At 38.1% G+C, this 18,569-nt stretch overlaps 1 protein-coding gene across 7 annotated transcripts in view; it reads right to left on the bottom strand.

Annotated features, from left to right (window-relative positions):
- The window catches only part of CCDC141 (coiled-coil domain containing 141), a 219,532-nt gene extending 205,156 nt beyond the window's left edge, over window positions 1-14,376 (bottom strand). For 2 of the 7 annotated variants that reach the window (XM_032292806.1, XM_032292808.1), the window contains exons 1-2: window positions 12,358-12,663; window positions 9,848-9,970 (exon numbers count right to left, since the gene is read on the bottom strand). In XM_032292806.1, the coding sequence (XP_032148697.1) occupies window positions 9,848-9,970; window positions 12,358-12,459 (225 nt within the window). In that variant the 5' untranslated portion in view covers window positions 12,460-12,663. Of the gene's footprint in view, window positions 1-9,847; window positions 9,971-12,357; window positions 12,668-14,309 lie in introns of those variants that run through there. The other 5 variants (XM_032292805.1, XM_032292807.1, XM_032292811.1 and 2 more) reach the window with 5 other exon arrangements.
- Window positions 14,377-18,569: the final 4,193 nt, after the last annotated feature.

Genomic DNA, 18,569 nt, shown 5'->3' with positions numbered 1-18,569 from the left:
AAAACTTGAAAAGATTAAGTTAATTTTATTGATTGAATTAAATTTAAATTAATTTAAATCAACATGTCTCACTTCCACTTGTGAAAACTATATTTTACAGGATTGTCCAAGGCACTTTTCATATGTAGAGAATGCTATTCAAACATAAACCCCTTGGACCACTGCACAGCTCCCTTCTAGTCACGGGAATTGAACATCAGGGGAAGAAAACAATCTATAAACAAGGAAAGTGCCAAGCGAGGCAGGGAAAGTCACCAGGAAGTTGTGCTGCCTCACAGTTACAAGAACACTATTTTCATTTTTTAGTGGAAAAAGTTCTCCATTTTCAAAAGCCTAAAAGAGAAATTAAACCACTGACTAATTCCATCTTGACCAGAATTCCAGCATTGTTCTTACCTTGTTCCAGTCACCTTCCTCAAAATGATCCATGAAAAATAAGGCAGGAACTTTACATACATAGAAGACTAGAACACCATCTATTTCAAACACAGATCAATACCTGTTGGAATTTGGAATGTGCCAATTGATTTCACTCCTTTCCCTTCAAGATTCTGAATCAACTGAGAAATAGAAATCAGGGTGAGGGAGGGATAAGAACATATGCTGTTATTGCTGGTAAAGCTGGACTGGAGGATGGAGTGATTTGCATTTCTGCATTTTCTTCCTATAATCTATCCCATGGAAGCTCCCTGCGGAGAGAGGTGCATCTGAGACACAGATGTATAACTGGCTGCCCTAGGTGGGACTGTGGGCTGTGTCTGCCAGGTAGGGACAGCTGGCCAAGTAAGCAAAAGCAGAGAGAGAAGAGAACCACAGTCCACCGTTTAGTGGATATGTGGAAAGGGCCCTTGAGGCTTCCCCAGTCTCCCCAGTCAAGTGACACAGGCCTCCCTACTAGTGTAAGAAAGACAGTGAGGAGATATAAGTGGAAACATCTTCCCCAACACTTCTGAGAGAGTAAATTCTTGAAGGTGTGTGTCGACAGGAGCACAGGGAAAGAGATAAAGTGGATCTTCTATATAAAGTAACCATTTAGGGTAAAACACTGCTATGACACTGATAATGTAAAGTAGGTTAGTCCTCTTCTAACACTGTCTGAAAGGGTTCCATCACATTCACAACACACATACTATGAAGTTTCCTCTAATATGTAAATATAAATAATTCAAGTCACACAGCTTTGGAATATTCTTAAAGAATATCAAGAAAATGAGAAGCAACCAACAGGATGGCAGAAGATATTTGTAAATTATATATCTGATAAGGCATTAATATCTAAAATATAAAAATCCTCTACAACTCAACAACAACAAAAAAAAAACAAATGACTTGCTTTAAAAGTGGCCAAAGGATTTGAATAGATATTTCACCAAAGAAGATATACATTGGCCAATAAGCATATGAGAAGATGCTCAACATCATCTACTTTAGGGAAATACAAGTTAAAACCACAATGACATACCACTTCACACCTAATAGGACGGCTATAACTGTTTCAAAAAAGAAACGAACAAGAAATGACAGGTTATGGACAGGATGTGGACCAATCAGAACACATATAATATTGGTGAGAACAGAAGTTGATACAGTTGCTGTGGGAAATATTTTGATGTTTACTCAAAAGGCTAAAAACAGAAATACCCAGCATGGGACCCAGCAATTTCACTCCTACACATACATTCAAAAGAACTGAAAACAGAAACTCAAACAGATACTTGTACACCAATGTTCACTGTAGCAGCATTCATAAGGGCCAAAAAGTGGAAACAACTCAAGTGTCTAAGACAGATGAATGAATAAACAAAATGTAGCATGTCATTACAATGGATTATTCATTATTCAGAAAGGAATGATGGTCTGATACATGCTGTAATATGAGTGAATCTTGAAAACATCACATGCTAAGTGAAATAAGTCAGACACAAAAGGATAAATATTGTGTGAATTCCACTTATATGAGGTATCTAGAATAGACAAATTTGTAGAGACAGAAAGTACATTAGAGGTTACCAGTGGAAGTAATAATTAGTGTTATTTTTTTACTGAGTACTGAGTATCTATGTGGGCCGATGAGAAAGTTTTGGAAATAGATAGTGGTGATGGTTGCACAGCATTGTGCATGTAATTAATGCCAATGAATTGTACTTATAAAATGATTAAAATGGCAAATTATATGTTATGTATATTTTACCATGATAAAAATATTTTCTAAAAGCATTCTTAGCAAACACTTCAGATGAACACCAGAAAACCTCACTACCTCTTATTTAAGTTTTTATAAGACTTTTAGTTTTACTGCTAATATATTCTATTTATAGTATATTCATTTCTAGCTCAGAAAATAGAAATAGGGCAAAAACAAGCATTCATTGAGTTGGAGATTTAGTCAGAACAGGAAACCAGTAAATTTATGGGAGTCAAATTAGAGGTGAAAATCTCCAGTGTTTTACCATTCTAAAGGGACATTCTTCACTGAATGCTAACTACAAATACAGTTGCCAGTGCCCAGGAGGTTTTCTTGATTCTTACAGTCATAATTCCCCTAGACAATAGCAATGTAATAGAAAGTCAGATGTTGAGAAGAACATTCTTGGCAACTTCCCCAAGGAATTTCCAACTTCTTTTTCTTTAACACTCTGCACCTCACCTCAGGATGCAATGTCAATGGTTGCTACAGGCAGAGCTTCTTTACCTGGCTTAAATCTACATTTTCTGGGATGCCTTCTTTTTCATTAGAAATGATTTGAATACGGTTTAGAAATCTGGATGCCTTTTGGGAGTTAAACTTTATTCCACTTGACTTTATTTTCTTCACTGAAAACAGGAAAATATTTTTTCTCTGGACACTCCACTGAGATTAAGTACATTGCAAAGGGAAAATAAGACCTCTAGGGTATAGATATTATCAACATTAGAGGCACTCATAAAAATTCTGGGTTTTCAGAATTTTTTTCTTTAGTCTAAATTACTAGGGTTTAAGATAATTTTCAGTGGAAAGCAGAAAACAGATTTTCTATTAAACATTTATCAAATTACTTTGATACATTCATTATTAACATAATAACTATGCCACTTTTTCTTTGAAAAGCAGCATGTACTTCCATATGTTATTGTATGTCTTCCCCAAATTTTCTTTTTAGGTGTGTAAAGGTAACCATTATTATTAGTCTAATTTCTCAAATAAAGACCCTGAGACCAGAGAGACTAACTGTTGTGCCCAAATCAGAGTGAACTCAGCACTGAATCCTACACCCTTCCAATGCCATTTTCACAGCATTCTTCATAATTAGAACAAATTGCAAGACCCTATACACAGGAAAAGGACTGGAATAAACATTAAATATTAAGAATTATTGGCTTATTGAACTACTAATGTCCCCATCCTTCAAAAGCTCATATTCAAACCAACTTAGATCCAACAATTTTCTGCTACAGGTTGTTTGTGCCTATCTTGACAGCATATTAACTAGTAAATTGGTTCAACATATGATCTATCCATTTGTGAAATGAAATTTACATTTTCATTCTTTTTAAAAGTCTTTTGTCAGCAAATCTGAAATAGACTTCAGACTCCTTCATGAATTTTTCTTTTTTATACTCATAATATTAGAATCAGGTATATCTAGATGATAAAACTACTAGTTAAAGTTTGTTAGGGCTGAGTGGCCAGATTGAGAGAGGTGAGTGGGTGGGAGAGCATATGAGAGATGGACCTTAAGAGGTTATGGCTACAGGTCCAGATGAAGCTAAATGATCTTTTGGTTTGAGACTTCATTTTCTCAAACTCATGCACAGGGAGGGAGAATAGTACATTATGGTAAAATCTGCAATAGATACAAAGCTTTGATTTGTCCTATTCCTTCATTTTAAAGATAAAAAGCCTGAAATCTAGAGAATTTAAGTGGCTAGTCCATACATACCCTTAAGGTCATCAAAGAACAAGATGTTTAAGTCTAGAACATATGTCTTCTAAAGAGGATAGAAATGAAAATCCCTCTTTTGTTTTTATTTTCAACTTTTAAGTTCAGGACTATATGTGCAGGATACGCAGGTTAGTTACATGTGCCATGGTGGTTTGCTGCACAGATCATCCCATCACCCAGGTATTATCCCCAGCATACATTAGCCATTCTTCCCGATGCTTTCCCTCCTCCCATCCCCCACCCTCTGACAGGCACCAATGTGTGTTGTTCCCCCCACTGTGTCCATGTGGTCTCATCATTAAGCTCCCACTTATAAGTGAGAACACACAATATTTGGTTTTCTTTTTGAATTAGTTTGCTAAGGATAATGACCTCCAGCTCCCTCTAGGTCCCTGCAAAGGACATGATTTCATTCCTTTTTATGGCTGCATCATATTCCATGGTATGTATGTGCCACATTTTCTTTATCCAGTCTATCGTTGATGGGCATTTAGGTTGATTCCATGTCTAAGCTATTGTGAATAGTGCTGCAATAAACATACTCATGCAGATAACTTTATAACAGGATGATTTACATTCCTTTGGGTATATACCTAGTAATGGGATTGATGGGTTGAATGGTACTTCTGCCTCTAGGTCTTTGAGGAAATGCCACACTGTCTTCCACAATTTCACAATGATTCAACTAATTTACACCCCTACCAGCATGGTTAAAGCATTCCTGAAGCACTCCTGTTTCCCCACAACCTTGCCAGCATCTATTTGGTTTTTTACTTTTTCTTAATAGCCATTCCTACTGGTATGAGATGGTATCTCATTGTGGTTCTGATTTACATTTTTTTAATGATCAGTGATGTTGAGCTTTTTTTCATTTGTTTGTTGGCTACATGCATGTCTTTTGAGATGTGTCTGTTCATATCCTTTGCCCATTATTTAATGGGGTTGGTTGTTTGTTTTGTCAAATAACCAGCTAGCGTCATGATGACAAGATTAAATCCACATATAACAATACTAAGCTTAAATAGAAATGGAAATGCTCCAATTAAAAGACACAGAATGGCAAGCTGGATAAAGATCCAAGACCCATTGGTATGCTGTCTTCAAGAGATCACCTCACATGCAAAGATACACATAGGCTCAAAATAATGGAATGGAGGAAAATTTACCAAGCAATAGGAAAACAGAAAAAGCAAGAGTTGCATTCCTAGTTTCTGACAAAACAGACTTAAACCAACAAAGACTGAAAAAGACAAGAGCATTGCATAAAGGTAAAAAGTTCAGTTCAACAAGAAGAGCTGAATATCCTAAACGTATGTACCCAATACATATTGGGTGTGTGTGTGTATATGTGTGTGTGTGTGTGTGTGTAAAGATTCATAAAGCAAGTTCTTAGAGACCTTCAAAGACACTTAGACTCCCATACAATGATAGTGGGAGGCTCTAAGACCACACTGACAATATTAGATCATCAACAGAAAATTTAAAAAGATATTCAGCTCAGATCCAGAACTAAGTACAGCTCTCGATCAGTGGACCTGATAGTTAACTATGGAACTGCCCACCCCAAAACAACAGAACATACATTCTTCTCATTGCCACATGGCACTTACTCTAAAATTGATCTTATAATCAGAAGTAAAACACTCCTCAGCAAATGCAAAAGAACTGATATCATAATAGTCTCTCAGACAATAGCACAATCAAATTAGAACTCAGGATTAAGACATTCACTTAAAACCATACAACTAAATGAAAATTGAACCATGTTCCCCCAAATGACTTTTAGGTAAATAATGAAATTAAAGCAAAAATCAAGAAGTTCTTTTTTTTTTTTTTTTTTGAGACACAGTCTTGCTCTGTCTCTGAGGATCTCAGCTCACCACATCCTCTGCCTCCAGGGTTCAAGAAATTCTCCTGCCTCAGCATCCCAAGTAGCTGGGATTACAGGTGTGCACCACTACGCCTGGCTAAATTTTTGCATTTTCAGTAGAGATGGGTTTTTGCCATGTTGGTCAGTCTGGTCTCAAACTCCTGACCTCAGATTATCTGCCCACCTCAGTCTCCCCAAGTGTTGAGATTACAGGCGTGAGCTAATGCACTCAGCCTAAGAAGTTCTTTGAAACTAATGAGAACCAAGAGACAATGGACCAGAATCTCTGGGATGCAGTTAAAGCAGCATGAAGAGGGAAATTTATAGCACTAAATGCTCACATAAAAAAACTGGAAAAAATGTCAAGTTAACAACCTAACATCACAACTGAAAGAACTAGAAAATCAAGAGCAAACAAACCACTAAGGTAGCAGAAGACAAGAAATAACCAAGATCAGAGCTGAACTGAAAAAGATAGAGACACATGCACACAAAAAACACCCTTCAACAAAAAAAAAAAAAAAAAAAAAATCAATGAATCCAAAAAGCTAGTTTTTTGAAAAAATTAATATAACAGGCCACTAGCAAGACTAAAAAAGAAGAAAAGACAGAAGAATTAAATAAACACAATCCAAAATGATAAGGGGGATATTACCACTGACCCAACAGAAATAAAAACAAGCATCAGAGAATATTATAGACACCTCTATGCACATAAGCTAGAAAACCTAGAAAAAGAATTCCTAGATAGATGCACCCTCCCAAGGCTGAACCATGTAGTAACTGAATCCCTGAACAAACCAATGATGAGTTCTGAAATTGAGGCAGTAATAAATAGCCTGCCAACCAAAAAAAGCCCAGGACCAGATGGATTCACAGTCGAATTCTATCAGAGCTATAAAGAAGAGCTGGTACCATTCCTACTGAAACTACTCCCAAAAAATTGAAAAGGAGGGACTCCTCCCTAGCTTATTCTATGAAGCCAGCATCATCCTGATGCCAAAACCTGGCAGAGATAGAACAAAAAAAGAAAACTTCAGGCCTTGATGAACATCGATGCAAAAATCTTCAACCAAATACTAGCAAATCAAATCCAGCAGCACATCAAAAAGCTCATCCACCACAATGAAGTAGGCTTCATTCCCCAGATGCAAGTTGAACATATGCAAATCAATTAATGTGATTCATCACATAAACAGAACTAGAGACAAAAACCACATGATTATCTCAACAGACACACAAAAGGCCTTTGATAAAATTCAATATCGCTTCATGTTAAAAACTCTGAATATACTAGGTATTGAAGGAACATACCTCAAAATAACAAGAGCCATATATGGCAAACCCACAGCCAATATTATACTGAATGTGCAAGAGCTGGAAGCATTCCTCTTGTATACCAGCACAAGACAAGGATGCCCTCTCTCACCACTCCTATTCAACACAGTATTGCAAGTTGTGGCCAGGACAATCAGACAAGAGAAAAAAATGAAGGAGAAGAAGTACAACTATCTTTGCAGATGACATGATCCTATATCTAAGGATATAGGAAAAACCCCATCGTCTCAGCCAAAAAGCTTCTGAAGCTAATAAGCATCTGCAGCAAAGTCTCAGGATACAAAATCAGTGTGCAAAAATCACTAGCATTTCTACACACCAACAACAGGCAAGTCAAGAGCCAAATAACAACCTCCCATTCACAACTGCCACGAAAAAAATAAAATATCTAGAAATACAACTAACAAGAAAAGTGAAAGACCTCTTTAAGGGAAACTAAAAACCACTGCTCAAAGAAATCGGAGATGACACAAACAAATGGAAGAACACTTCATGCTCATGGATAGGAAGAATCAATATCATAAAAATGGCCTTACTGACCAAAGCAATTTATAGATTCAATACCGTTCCCATTAAACTACCACTGACACTCCTCACAGTATTAGAAAAAACTATTTTAAAATTCATATGGAACCAAAAAAGAGCCTGAATTGCCAAGGCAATCCTAAGCAAAACAATGATTGTGGAGGCATCACTCTATCCAACTTTATACTACAGTAAAACTCTTATAGCTGAGCTACTAGATGGATTCAGGTATGCAAATCTGAGCACAGGGTAGAGGAGGCAGGAGCTGAACTGCTGCATCTTAGAAGGCATTTCCCTTTTGTAGTCCTGGATAAAAAAGGGATGAAGGGAGAAGTGAGGTTTTTCAAGAGTTGCAAACTGATGTGAGCTCAACCAACACCACCCACAATTTATCAGTGGACTGGGAAATGGTGGCTGGGCATGAATTATTAGTGGAAACTGGGGGAAAAATGTAGTTTCAAGATCAGGTTAGCTTCAGCAAAAACAGTTGGCAGGTGCATACAAAGGAGCTGGGGACACAAGACATCATGAGAAAGCAAACTTCTGGAAATACACAGAAACTTCAATGAAGTATTGTGTTTCTACAGTTCACGGAATTGGGGATTCGTGACAAGTTTACACAGCTTTTTGTGCAGCAGGAAGACCTTGAGCTGTTGACCAAATCACACTAGTTTGTGACGTAATTTGAGCTAAACAACAGGTGTTTTGATTCCTGGTTCAATGCTGTTTCACATCATAATGGGGTTTTTCTACCTACAAAAGACTTAGCAATAACTAGGATTTTCTGCTTTGCAAGACAATCTAGATCCCAGAGTAAGGAGCTGTCAAAAGGGGAATAAATTTTGCATTGTAAGGGCCTTCTTGTTAATACTAATTCTTTCTTCAACTTCTTGGTTTCATTCACTCAATTACTTTTACTACTGCCCAAGCAGAAAACCACTGTCTATATATCAGATGCAGATCAAATCTGCTTCTAAATCTAGAAAGCAAGTATGAATTTCAGCCTAGAGGTACAAAGAAGACAATAATATTAAAGTACTAAAAATGCAGAGCATCCTGTCTTTCCAGTTCTCTGAATCCTCATTTCATTTGTCTATGAGGTTATCACTCACAGGGCTGGCTCCCTCAGAGGTTCCTCAGAATGGAACACGATTTAGGGCTTACTGTTGTATCTGTTCCTGTGTTGAAATTCTTTAAATTTGTTTTGCAAGTAAAGTCCAATGGGACAACAGAGCAAGTGCTGAAAGCTTGGCACCTCATCAGACATGTGGTCCTATCTCCTGGGTATAGGAGGTGGCAACAGTTACAGAATGAGGCTGAGGAGCAGCCAGGACAGTTGGCTGCTCCTCAGGACAGTCCCCATTCAGTAATTTGCCACCTCGTATAGCTGGAGCTGTGGCCAATGTGCAGCTGGAGAAGGGTGGGGTCAGGCCCATGTCCTTTGCACGGAGTCACGGGTGAGGCCATGCACCTGTGAGGGTCTGTACTTTCCTTAAACATGAAGGAGCCAGACATTAAGCAGTGAATAAAAAACACCATGACACGTGAAGAGAAAGCTTTTCCCTGCTTTTTGAACAAGAGGCCCCACATTTTTATTTGCCCTGGGTCTTATAAATTATGTAGCTGGCCCTGATCTTACCTGGCCTTTATCTGACAATCTGAAACCAATGCTACTTTTAGATTTCTAACTAAATACTCTCAACAGACGTGGAACAATATGTCTGGTTTTACTAAAAGTATTATTTGCTTTCAAGAACTTTTAATACTAAGCAGACTCAGATATTTTTAATAGTCCAACAGAGGGAAAAAGTCTTCTAAATTATTTTTACCAGCAGGTATTGTTAACAATAGAAATTGTGGATCTGTTTTTGTGACTTGATGGTGTAATGCACGAAATGAAAAAATGATGGAGTTTTTTCCATCGAGCCAGCCAGGAAAAAAAAATTACTTATTTCTCCACAGGAAAAATATTTCTCCATGTTTTCTATCACATTAGGGGAAATTTTTTTTTAAATCTTGTTACTTCTCTCTGATGCTGTTTGTTCATAAATAAGTACTGATTTTCCCATTATCTACCTGATACCATATTAAAGTGGCCCTAGGCCAGTAACAGCAGAGGAATCAAGAAGTGTAAGAAATAGTATTTTACGTCTCTTTAATTTTGTTTCTGCTTCACATCTTAGTGTCTTACCTTGAGCTTGGCCAAAAGAAGTTCATGATCATGAAGAAGTTTTTTGGTTTCATCCTGACTGCTGCCAATTTCTAGAAGATTGGGCTGTGATTCAGCCAGTTGAAGTTGTACCCATTTGCCACACTAAAAATAAAAATGAAATAAAATGCACTTTTAGTTCCTCTTGTTTCTTCCTCTTCACCCTTCTCGTTTTAATATATCTTCTAAATGTCCAGTTATACTGTAAACACTTTATTCTTTCCATAGAGATGGGCTTACTTAATTTGAAACATAGCAAATCTAGTATAAATCCATGCCCTGCCTTTTCTTTTTTATTCTTAGGATAAATTATTCTCTCTTGGCATATTGGATTTAAGTTAAAAATTCCCAAATGAAGAAAACATACAATGGATTATGTATTACTGAATATTACAAAGTTACAGAATAATTTACACAACTTTATCCTCTCTCACTCACAAAACTGAACTGCATGAAAACAGTGAAATTCCACTTGGGAAAGTAGGATGCAAATTTCACCACTGGGGAAAGTTTTTGTAAATGCAATTTAGGCTAATTAATGTCTTTACATTGGCCTTGCTGGTTTGGCTGAAAATAATAAATACCAGATGAAGGAATAGATTTTTATCTTATTTCAAAGGTAAAATATACTGTTTTCCAAACTTAGTTGTTGAATATTCATTAAAGTATGTAGGAAAATATTAACAAAATTAGACGCCTGTGACAACTGCCATTTGAGCACACTCAACTTGCTTTCCACACAAGATTTACACTGCTCTTAGACATAATTTGTCATTGCATTTCCTGAGGAATTGCTTTTCTAAGAAGCAACAACTCATTAAGCAAAAGGAACCACTAACAGGCCTGTGCATGTAGATACATGAATTACCAAAGAGAAATTAGAAAAATGTGTTTCTATTTTAGAACATAATCAGTCCCCTGAGACAGTCTGGAAAGTCACTATAGATTGGACACAGGCACTTCTACTCCATTAAAATGGACTCTCTACTCTGAATTTCTTGGGGTGTATTTTGTATGGATATGGCAGAAAAGTAAGAGAGCTAAGGAGGGGGTACTGAGGGAACATTCTTAGAAATACAATTCAATTAAAATAAGAGCTTCCAGTGTAATTTTCCAGTGTAATTTTTTGTGTTCAATCTACCTCTGATTTTTCTGTAATTTATCCTCTAATATTACTCCTCCTGCTCCAAGAATGTTTCATATTTGAGGAAATGAAAAGTTAACTTTGAGAAATAGTGAGTTTGCCTCTTTTCCCTCATTGCTGAAATCTGCAGTTACTCAAAGTATCATTAATCCCATGCAAGTGATCTGTTTGCACGACTTCTGCATCAGGCTTCTTTTCATCCACACTCCGGGACTATGAAAAGATGGGAGGGTGAGGAAGTCAGCAGAGGTCTGGTTCACGTGGGACATAAGCCTCGCAACACCAGAAAATCCACCTGGGTAGGAACGCTTTCCATTCTGTCCTTCTATAGTGAATCCTTTTGCTCAATGTCAGGTGCTGTTTTCCTGTTATGAATTTTCACATTACCATAAAATTCACAGCAATTAAGTTAAATTAAACATGGCTTGCTGTCCATGCTCTAACAAAAGGCCAGAAAAGTCATTCAATTAAGCCTGGTGGGGACCTGAAAGTAACTGGTTTGTGGCCACCAGCTTGTTTGCCAGTTTTCCTTCATGAAACACTGAATTATTTAGGTGGAACATCATCTAATGCCCAAGCCTAGTGCTTGGGAGGTTTTTGCAGGGCATTTCCATGGAGAATAAAATCATGGATGTCTTCTTAAACCTAAAAATGTGTGGCCATCTTTGCAAATGGGCAAATGGCTTGTCATAAATGTGCAGTAATTATAAACCCTAAGAGGCTTCTACTTCCTGCTATTAAGAGCAAATTTGGCACAAACCTTTTGTACCTTTCCCTGCAAGGTCTTCATTACTGGACAATGATTTAGTAGTATTTTTACCATGGCAAAACCAGTCTTGCAAAGGGCACATGTCAGAGCCCTTTACTAGGTGTTTTCTGAGTTCTCTCATGCTTAAAACAGTGCCCTCCCACTGTCGGTCAGGACCTGCCTCCTCCCACCTCCATCACATCCACTCTCAAAAATCATAAGCAGTTCCCGGCTCCATTGGACTTTTTACTCAGGCAATCACGAACTTCCAATCACCAATGCCTTACTTTTAAAGACCAAATTGTTATATGCTAGAGGTTCTTTCTTTCTCTTCTCTTTCTCCTTCTCTCTTTCTTTCGTTCTTTCTTAAATCAAGCTCCTATAGATGTTTCTTGCTGACTGAAAGGAAAGAGATTCTCTGGTAATTGCTGAAACTTAGAAGTTTCTCTTAGCAGCCGATTTAACAAAGCAGTAAGAGGGCTGGCTGCATTATCTTCTCTATGCTGTGTCCTGCTGACTGCATGGAATGTTCTTTAGGGTTTTCAGCACACAGCTAGAAGCCCACAGCCACACAGAAAAAAAAGGAAGTTGTTAGCTTACCTTTATGACAGCTATAACGATTTTGGAGTCCCCAGCCTGCACAGCAACTGAACTGACTGTCGTCGTAGAAAACTCCACACTAGGACTTCCTTGGCTGGACATGGTACTTTAGAACCAGAGTTTATACTTTGGGCAGCCTCTGGACAGTGGCGTGTCTGCTGGTCATTTCAGAAGGCAACCACCAGGGTTACTTGGATTCATTCAGGGAAAGAGCTCAGCTCACACTGATTACTCTGCCAAAAGGAAAGAACAGGAGGTTAAAAATAGACAACCCCATTGAGTTTATCATGAGAGAGAGAGAGAGGAGCGAACGAAAGAAATTTGCCACACCCCTAGTATGGTTAACGCTAAGTGCCTGTTATTTTTGCTGTTATCTTAAATGTGGAGGACAGTTTCTAGCTCTTTCCCTATCAGCTGATGTTTGATAAGAAGTGGAAAAAAAAATTACATCCTGACAACCCAAATTAGTTTTGCCACCGAAACTATGCAATTATAAACATGGACTTTGAAACCAGTAAGTCATTGGCCTGGATATCAATCTTTTCAAGAATTTTGAAATATCTCTCATGCAAAGGAAACTACCACAAGTGTACTTTAAGAAGGTTTGGGTATTTGTTTTGGGATTAACTCTCAAATTGCTTAAAACCCATGTTTAATCTGCTTTTCTAAAACTTACTGCTTTTTGCCAAATGAAGTTTATATGGAATAGCCACATTATCTCAGAGCCTCAGATTTCTTAAGGATATTTTTAAAAATATTTCAACCAGCATTTATGAATAGATAGCTATCAGATGGCTATCATTTCAGATTTTCTTTGTGACTATTCTACTCCATGAAGCAGGGTTTTTCAAGCTCAGTTATCAATACCATGAGAAAGCGAAATACTTTGCTTTTGCCTTAATTTAGTTGCAGCAAGAAAATGTTTTTTGTTTGGTTAAAAGTTATTACGATATATATTTTGCTGCAATTAAAAAAAAGGGACAGCACTATATTTCAGGCTTGATTTTCATTCCCTAACCCCACCTCCTGTGCAGGAAAATTATGGCCAGCTTCAAATCAGAGCCCCACATTGGTAGATTAATCCTATTGCTAGAAACTCAGCCTGTGTCACAAGTTGTCTGTGGTATTAAACAGCAGCTGTTGGATTCCCTATCAAAGAACAGCTGAAAATAACACTAAAGTTTAGGTCAGAAGTCAGATGCAAACGTATCAGAGTTACTAACTCCAAAGCTGCTGGAACCATTGGAAATCTCTGGGACAAAGCCAGAACAGAGAATATAGCAATGAACAGTTTTAATGAATCCACTTGCCGTGCAAATATTTTAGCCCAATTTAATAGTAGGTTCAGGCTAGGGCCAATGTTTAGAAGACTGAGTTAGCACCACTGCTTTGTTTTGCTAAGGTTCATGACCAGATTCTTGATTCAAAGGGGAAAAGTACTTTTACATATACTTCAGTGTTCAACAATTATTTTTGTTTCCAACAGCATGTCGTGGCTGCTCTGCCGCTGCGCAGCCACTACCTAGGTCCTCCGTGCTCAGTATCTGTCTGCTGCCCCAGTGAGATGGAAACCATGCCTAGATCCCAGTCCCTACACAACGTGAACTTCACCTGACACCTGAAGGCATCAACTGGAGCAAGCTCAGGAAAGCAGGTGCCAAGCAAACTACAAGGTAGCAACTACTGCAAACGGTTTCATTTTATGGCAGGGCTGGAGAGCTTGCAGAGGTAACTGACCTGGAAGGTTGAAGGCAGGCTCCTTTTTCCACTTGAGCAAATGATCTAAACAAACCAAAACGAACTATTCACGACAGTTTTTAGCTAATTGTCCTCAAGAAAAAGCAAGAGTTGACACTTGTGTCTCACAATATCTAAACTGTAAACTAAAATGCCGAAGGAGCGTAGCTTGTCATTGTGTACTTTGCCAACTGGAACGGCAAATAGGGACTTACCCTCAAAATACTCAGTGCAGGCTGGGAATGGTGGCTCACACCTGTAATTTCAGCACTTTGGGAGGCCAAGGCAAGGAGGGTCGCTTGAGCCTGAGTCTAGATCATTTAAAAATCAACCATGCATGGTGACACGCTCCTTTAGTCCCAGCTAGTTGGGAGGCTGAGGTAAGACAATCCCTTTGTTACCGAAAGGAAGGTCGAGGATGAGTTGTCTGACAAAGCGCACAAAGTAACAAAGGAATGAAACGGGAACGAAGCAGCGAATGCAGGGATTTACTAAAGCGAGAAAGCACTCCGCAGGGTAGGAGTTGGCCTGCCTACCTGAAGAAAGGCCCCAGTTACAAAGTTTTCCGGGTTTTAAGTACTCCTTTTGAGGCCCCTCGTGGCTACACCTTATCTGAATGGCTAATTAAAGGCTGCTGTGAATTGACGCTCAATGCAGATGAAGGGATGGCCCACACCTGGCCCGCAGCCAATCCAGGGCATGCTCCTTTTCCATCGAAGGCGGAGGGTTGCAGGAGAGCAGCCTTTGATCTTTGCTACCAGGTGTGGGTAGAAGGGGTTTTTCCTTTTGGTTTAGCTTCTGGAAGTTGCTGTTAATTGGCCTTAGGTGCCTTGCCCCCAGACCCAGGTGTTTTCCTTTTGATCCAGCTTTGGGAAGTCAGCACAAATTGACCTCGGAGTCCCTGCCCCTCAACCTTGGTGTTGTTCCTTAATTTAGCTTTAAAAAGTCAGCACGAACTCTCCAGTCTGTATTCTCCTCCCTCACCTTGAGCCCAGAAGTTGGAGGCTGCAGTGAGCTGTGATAGCGCTACTGAACTCCAGCCTGAGTGAGAGTGAGGCCTGTCTCAAAAAAAAAAACAAAAAGCAAACAAAAAACCTCAATGCACTTTCACCCAAGTTAATTCTATGCTAGAAACTCAGTGTGTGTCACAAGTTGCATGAAGCCCATCAAAGGTGGGAAAGTGTTTTTGGCAGCAGGCTGCAAAGACCACAGGGTAAGTAAGAGTGGTTCTGGCCACAAAGCCCGAGTTAAGATGGATGATTGTGTAAGGGGTGTGGAAGGTAGCATGTAATGTCTGGAATTGCAGGCCCAGACAGAGGGAAAAGGAGAAGGGAGATGAAGAGGATAGAACACATGGCTAGAAGTCTGGTTAATTCCAAGGCTTAAGGGAAAAGGGAATTAGAAAAATATAAGACTCCGTTAAAAGATTAACCCAGCTATTAAGCAACAAAAGTAGTGCCTTTCTGTGTCTGTGTGTATGACCTTTCTTTCTGTTAATTAGATGGAGCAGGTCCAGGCTGTTGTGCAAAGGAAATGTTTTCTGCGTTGGTGAACATAAGCAATAATGCAAAATGCGTACATGAATTTAACTGGCTTCTATTTTATTTTAAAATTCAAACTCTTGACTCCAAAATCTTCAAAGGACTCGAATCATGTTTTTCTCCTCTGTTTTTGCCTTCTGTTCCTCTTTTCTTTCCTCCTAAATGTTTTAGACCTTCCTTCTACAGAAGCCCTGTGGCTCAGACTTCTCCATCCACATCTAGCTTATTTAGAACTTTGACTTCATTTTCTTCATCTAGAATAATATTTAATTATAAGTTGCACCATTAACTTGTATAAACAGCTTGAAGAATAGTTAGCGTGGAATACATTGTACTAACAACATCAGTACACTAAGATGGATTTTTTAATGTTAAAGAACTGAAAGTTTCTTGAGTTACATTTTATTTATACTCTGCCTCCCCTATCATCACCAAAAAACCCCAAAACAAAGTAAAACAAAAACCTTCTGGCATTCTCATACCTTTGAAATTTATAGAAGATTGTGCAGAGGTTATTATGCCTTCTCTGTTTAGCCCTCTGGGAAATGCCTGTTTTTATAACAACTGAGTTTTAGTGAAAAATCTTCCATAGGGAATCATAAAACTGTAACTGGATTCTGTAGAGTTGCAAATAGCACATTTTTAATGAAATAGTCTGAAAAGTTTTTCATGTGATTATTTTTAACTCTGTCAATGGTGATGCCATTAAAATAACACATTTTCTTTGCTGGAGTATATGTGAGGTCTGATCATTTTTATGTAAGATCATAGGTATTTATCTTCATCAATAGTATTATTGGTTAAACTATATTCAACTGTGTAAAAACAAATTAGGTAGACCTGGTATAGATAACCCAGAATAAGTCTATTTACCCAAATTAAAAATTCAAGGCAAATTACTTTAAGTGAAGCAAATCAGACACAGAAAGCCACTTATAAGTAGGAGCCAAATAATATCTACACATGGGCAGAGGGAGTGAAATGATAGACAACAAAAACTTGTACAGGTGAGGGGGCGGGCGAGGGAGTGGGTAGATGATGGGAGATTATCTATTGGGCACAATGTATTTTAGTTGAGTGATGGATAACCTAAAAGTCCTGACTTTACCACTATATAATCTATGCATTTAACAAAATTACACTTGTGGCCCATACATTTATACATATAAACATAATTTTTTAATTCAAGGCAGATCTTCTCTGCTGTTATGATTAATATAGTAATAATGGTTACTAATTAGTGACTGCTTTATACAGGCCAGGAAATGGGTTAAGTGCTTTACACTCTTTATCCCATTTAATCTACATAATAAGTCTGGAAAAAAATTTCTTTAATTTTACAAATGATACACACATGCACACATATATTCACACACAGTGATTCACCAATTCCAGTCACCTCTAGTCCACCTTTTTCTGCCTAGGTTTCAAACCTATCTATGGCTGGCCTCTCCCTACCAGGCCAGCCAGTCATGTATACTATTATTCTCAGACCCCAAAGGTCATTCTTGTTCCCTACCTTAGTTCAGTTGTTCTATCCAGGAATATCATTCCCTTCTTCCGTTCATCTGTCCCAATTCCTCCCATCTTTTGAGGCCAAGATGAAGTATCAACTTCTTTTAAACTTTAAAATATCTACCTATATTCTTCTTTCTTAAAAACATAATTGTAACTCGTAATAATTAAATGCTTGTTGATATAATTTGGATGTTTGTCCTCACCCAAATCTCATATTGAAAGGTAATCTCCATTGTTGGAGGTGGGGCCTTGTGGGAGGTGATTGGATCATAGGGTTGGCTTTCTCAGGAATGGTTTAGCCTCATCTGCCTTGGTAAGCTTCTCATGATAGTGAGTTCTTGCGAGATCTGATCATTTAAATGTGTGTGGCACCTCCTCCTTCACTCTCTTGCTCTCACTTTCACCATGTGACCTGCCTGCTCCCCCTGCCTTCCACCATGATTGGATGCATTGTGAGGCCTCTCAGAAGCAGATGCTGCTTATGCTTTCTGTACAGCCTACAGAATGTGAGCCAATTAAACCTCTTTTCTCATAAATTACCCAGTCTCACGTATTTCTTTATAGCAAAGACAGAATGGCCTAATACACTTGTATTATAAGCTTCTATCACTTTCTAATTGTTTTACTCTCACTGTTATTATTTCTCAACTTTATTTGAAGCTCCTTCTGGAAAGGAGCCATAGCCTAACATTTTTTGGATCTTTGCCAATCATCTCACAGAGTTACTGTAGAGATTAAGAGCTGCTTTATATAAAGTGCTTGGAAGAAAACTTGGCATTTGTTAAGTCCATCTATGGAACGTGGTGCTAGGCACAGAATTGGTGCTTACAAACATTGGTTGACTGACTCACATAAGTCATATAGAAAAAGGATACAACTAATTAATATAACTCATTTATTCAGTATTTATGCAGCCAATAGTTACTGAGCATTTGCTACATACCAGGCATTTTGGCATTGGTAATACTGCAGTGAGCAAAACAAAGAAGTTCCTGCCCTCAAAAAGCTGATATTTCAGTGAGAAAAGATAAACCATTAACAGTGAAATAAATAACCAAGATAAAAACACACTGTCACAGAAGCTAAGAGAAAAACAACTGGTAGTGGTTTAAGTAGACTGAATCACAAAATGTTAATTTATAATCTGCCAGGGAAATCAGGGAATTCTATTAAAATATTTCTATTGGAATACAGAAATTAGTGGGAATAATAAATGAGTAGTGATTGCAACAACAATAAAAACAAATTGCATAATATGACAAAGCTGATGGGCTCTGAAATCAGATTGTCTCAATCTATGTTTCAGTTTCCTCATTGTAAACTGGGAATAATGGAAATGCCTACACCATATAATATGTTGGGAAGATTAAATGAAATAATACTTAAAAACACTAAAGATAATGCCTGGCACATAGG

The sequence above is a fragment of the Sapajus apella genome, unplaced genomic scaffold, assembly GCF_009761245.1.
Source record: "Sapajus apella isolate SASKATOON/1434 unplaced genomic scaffold, GSC_monkey_1.0 scaffold28, whole genome shotgun sequence".
Taxonomy (NCBI): Eukaryota; Metazoa; Chordata; class Mammalia; order Primates; family Cebidae; genus Sapajus; species Sapajus apella.
The sequence above is the reverse complement of the archived record's forward strand: the minus strand, read 5'-3'. Positions and strand labels throughout refer to the sequence as shown.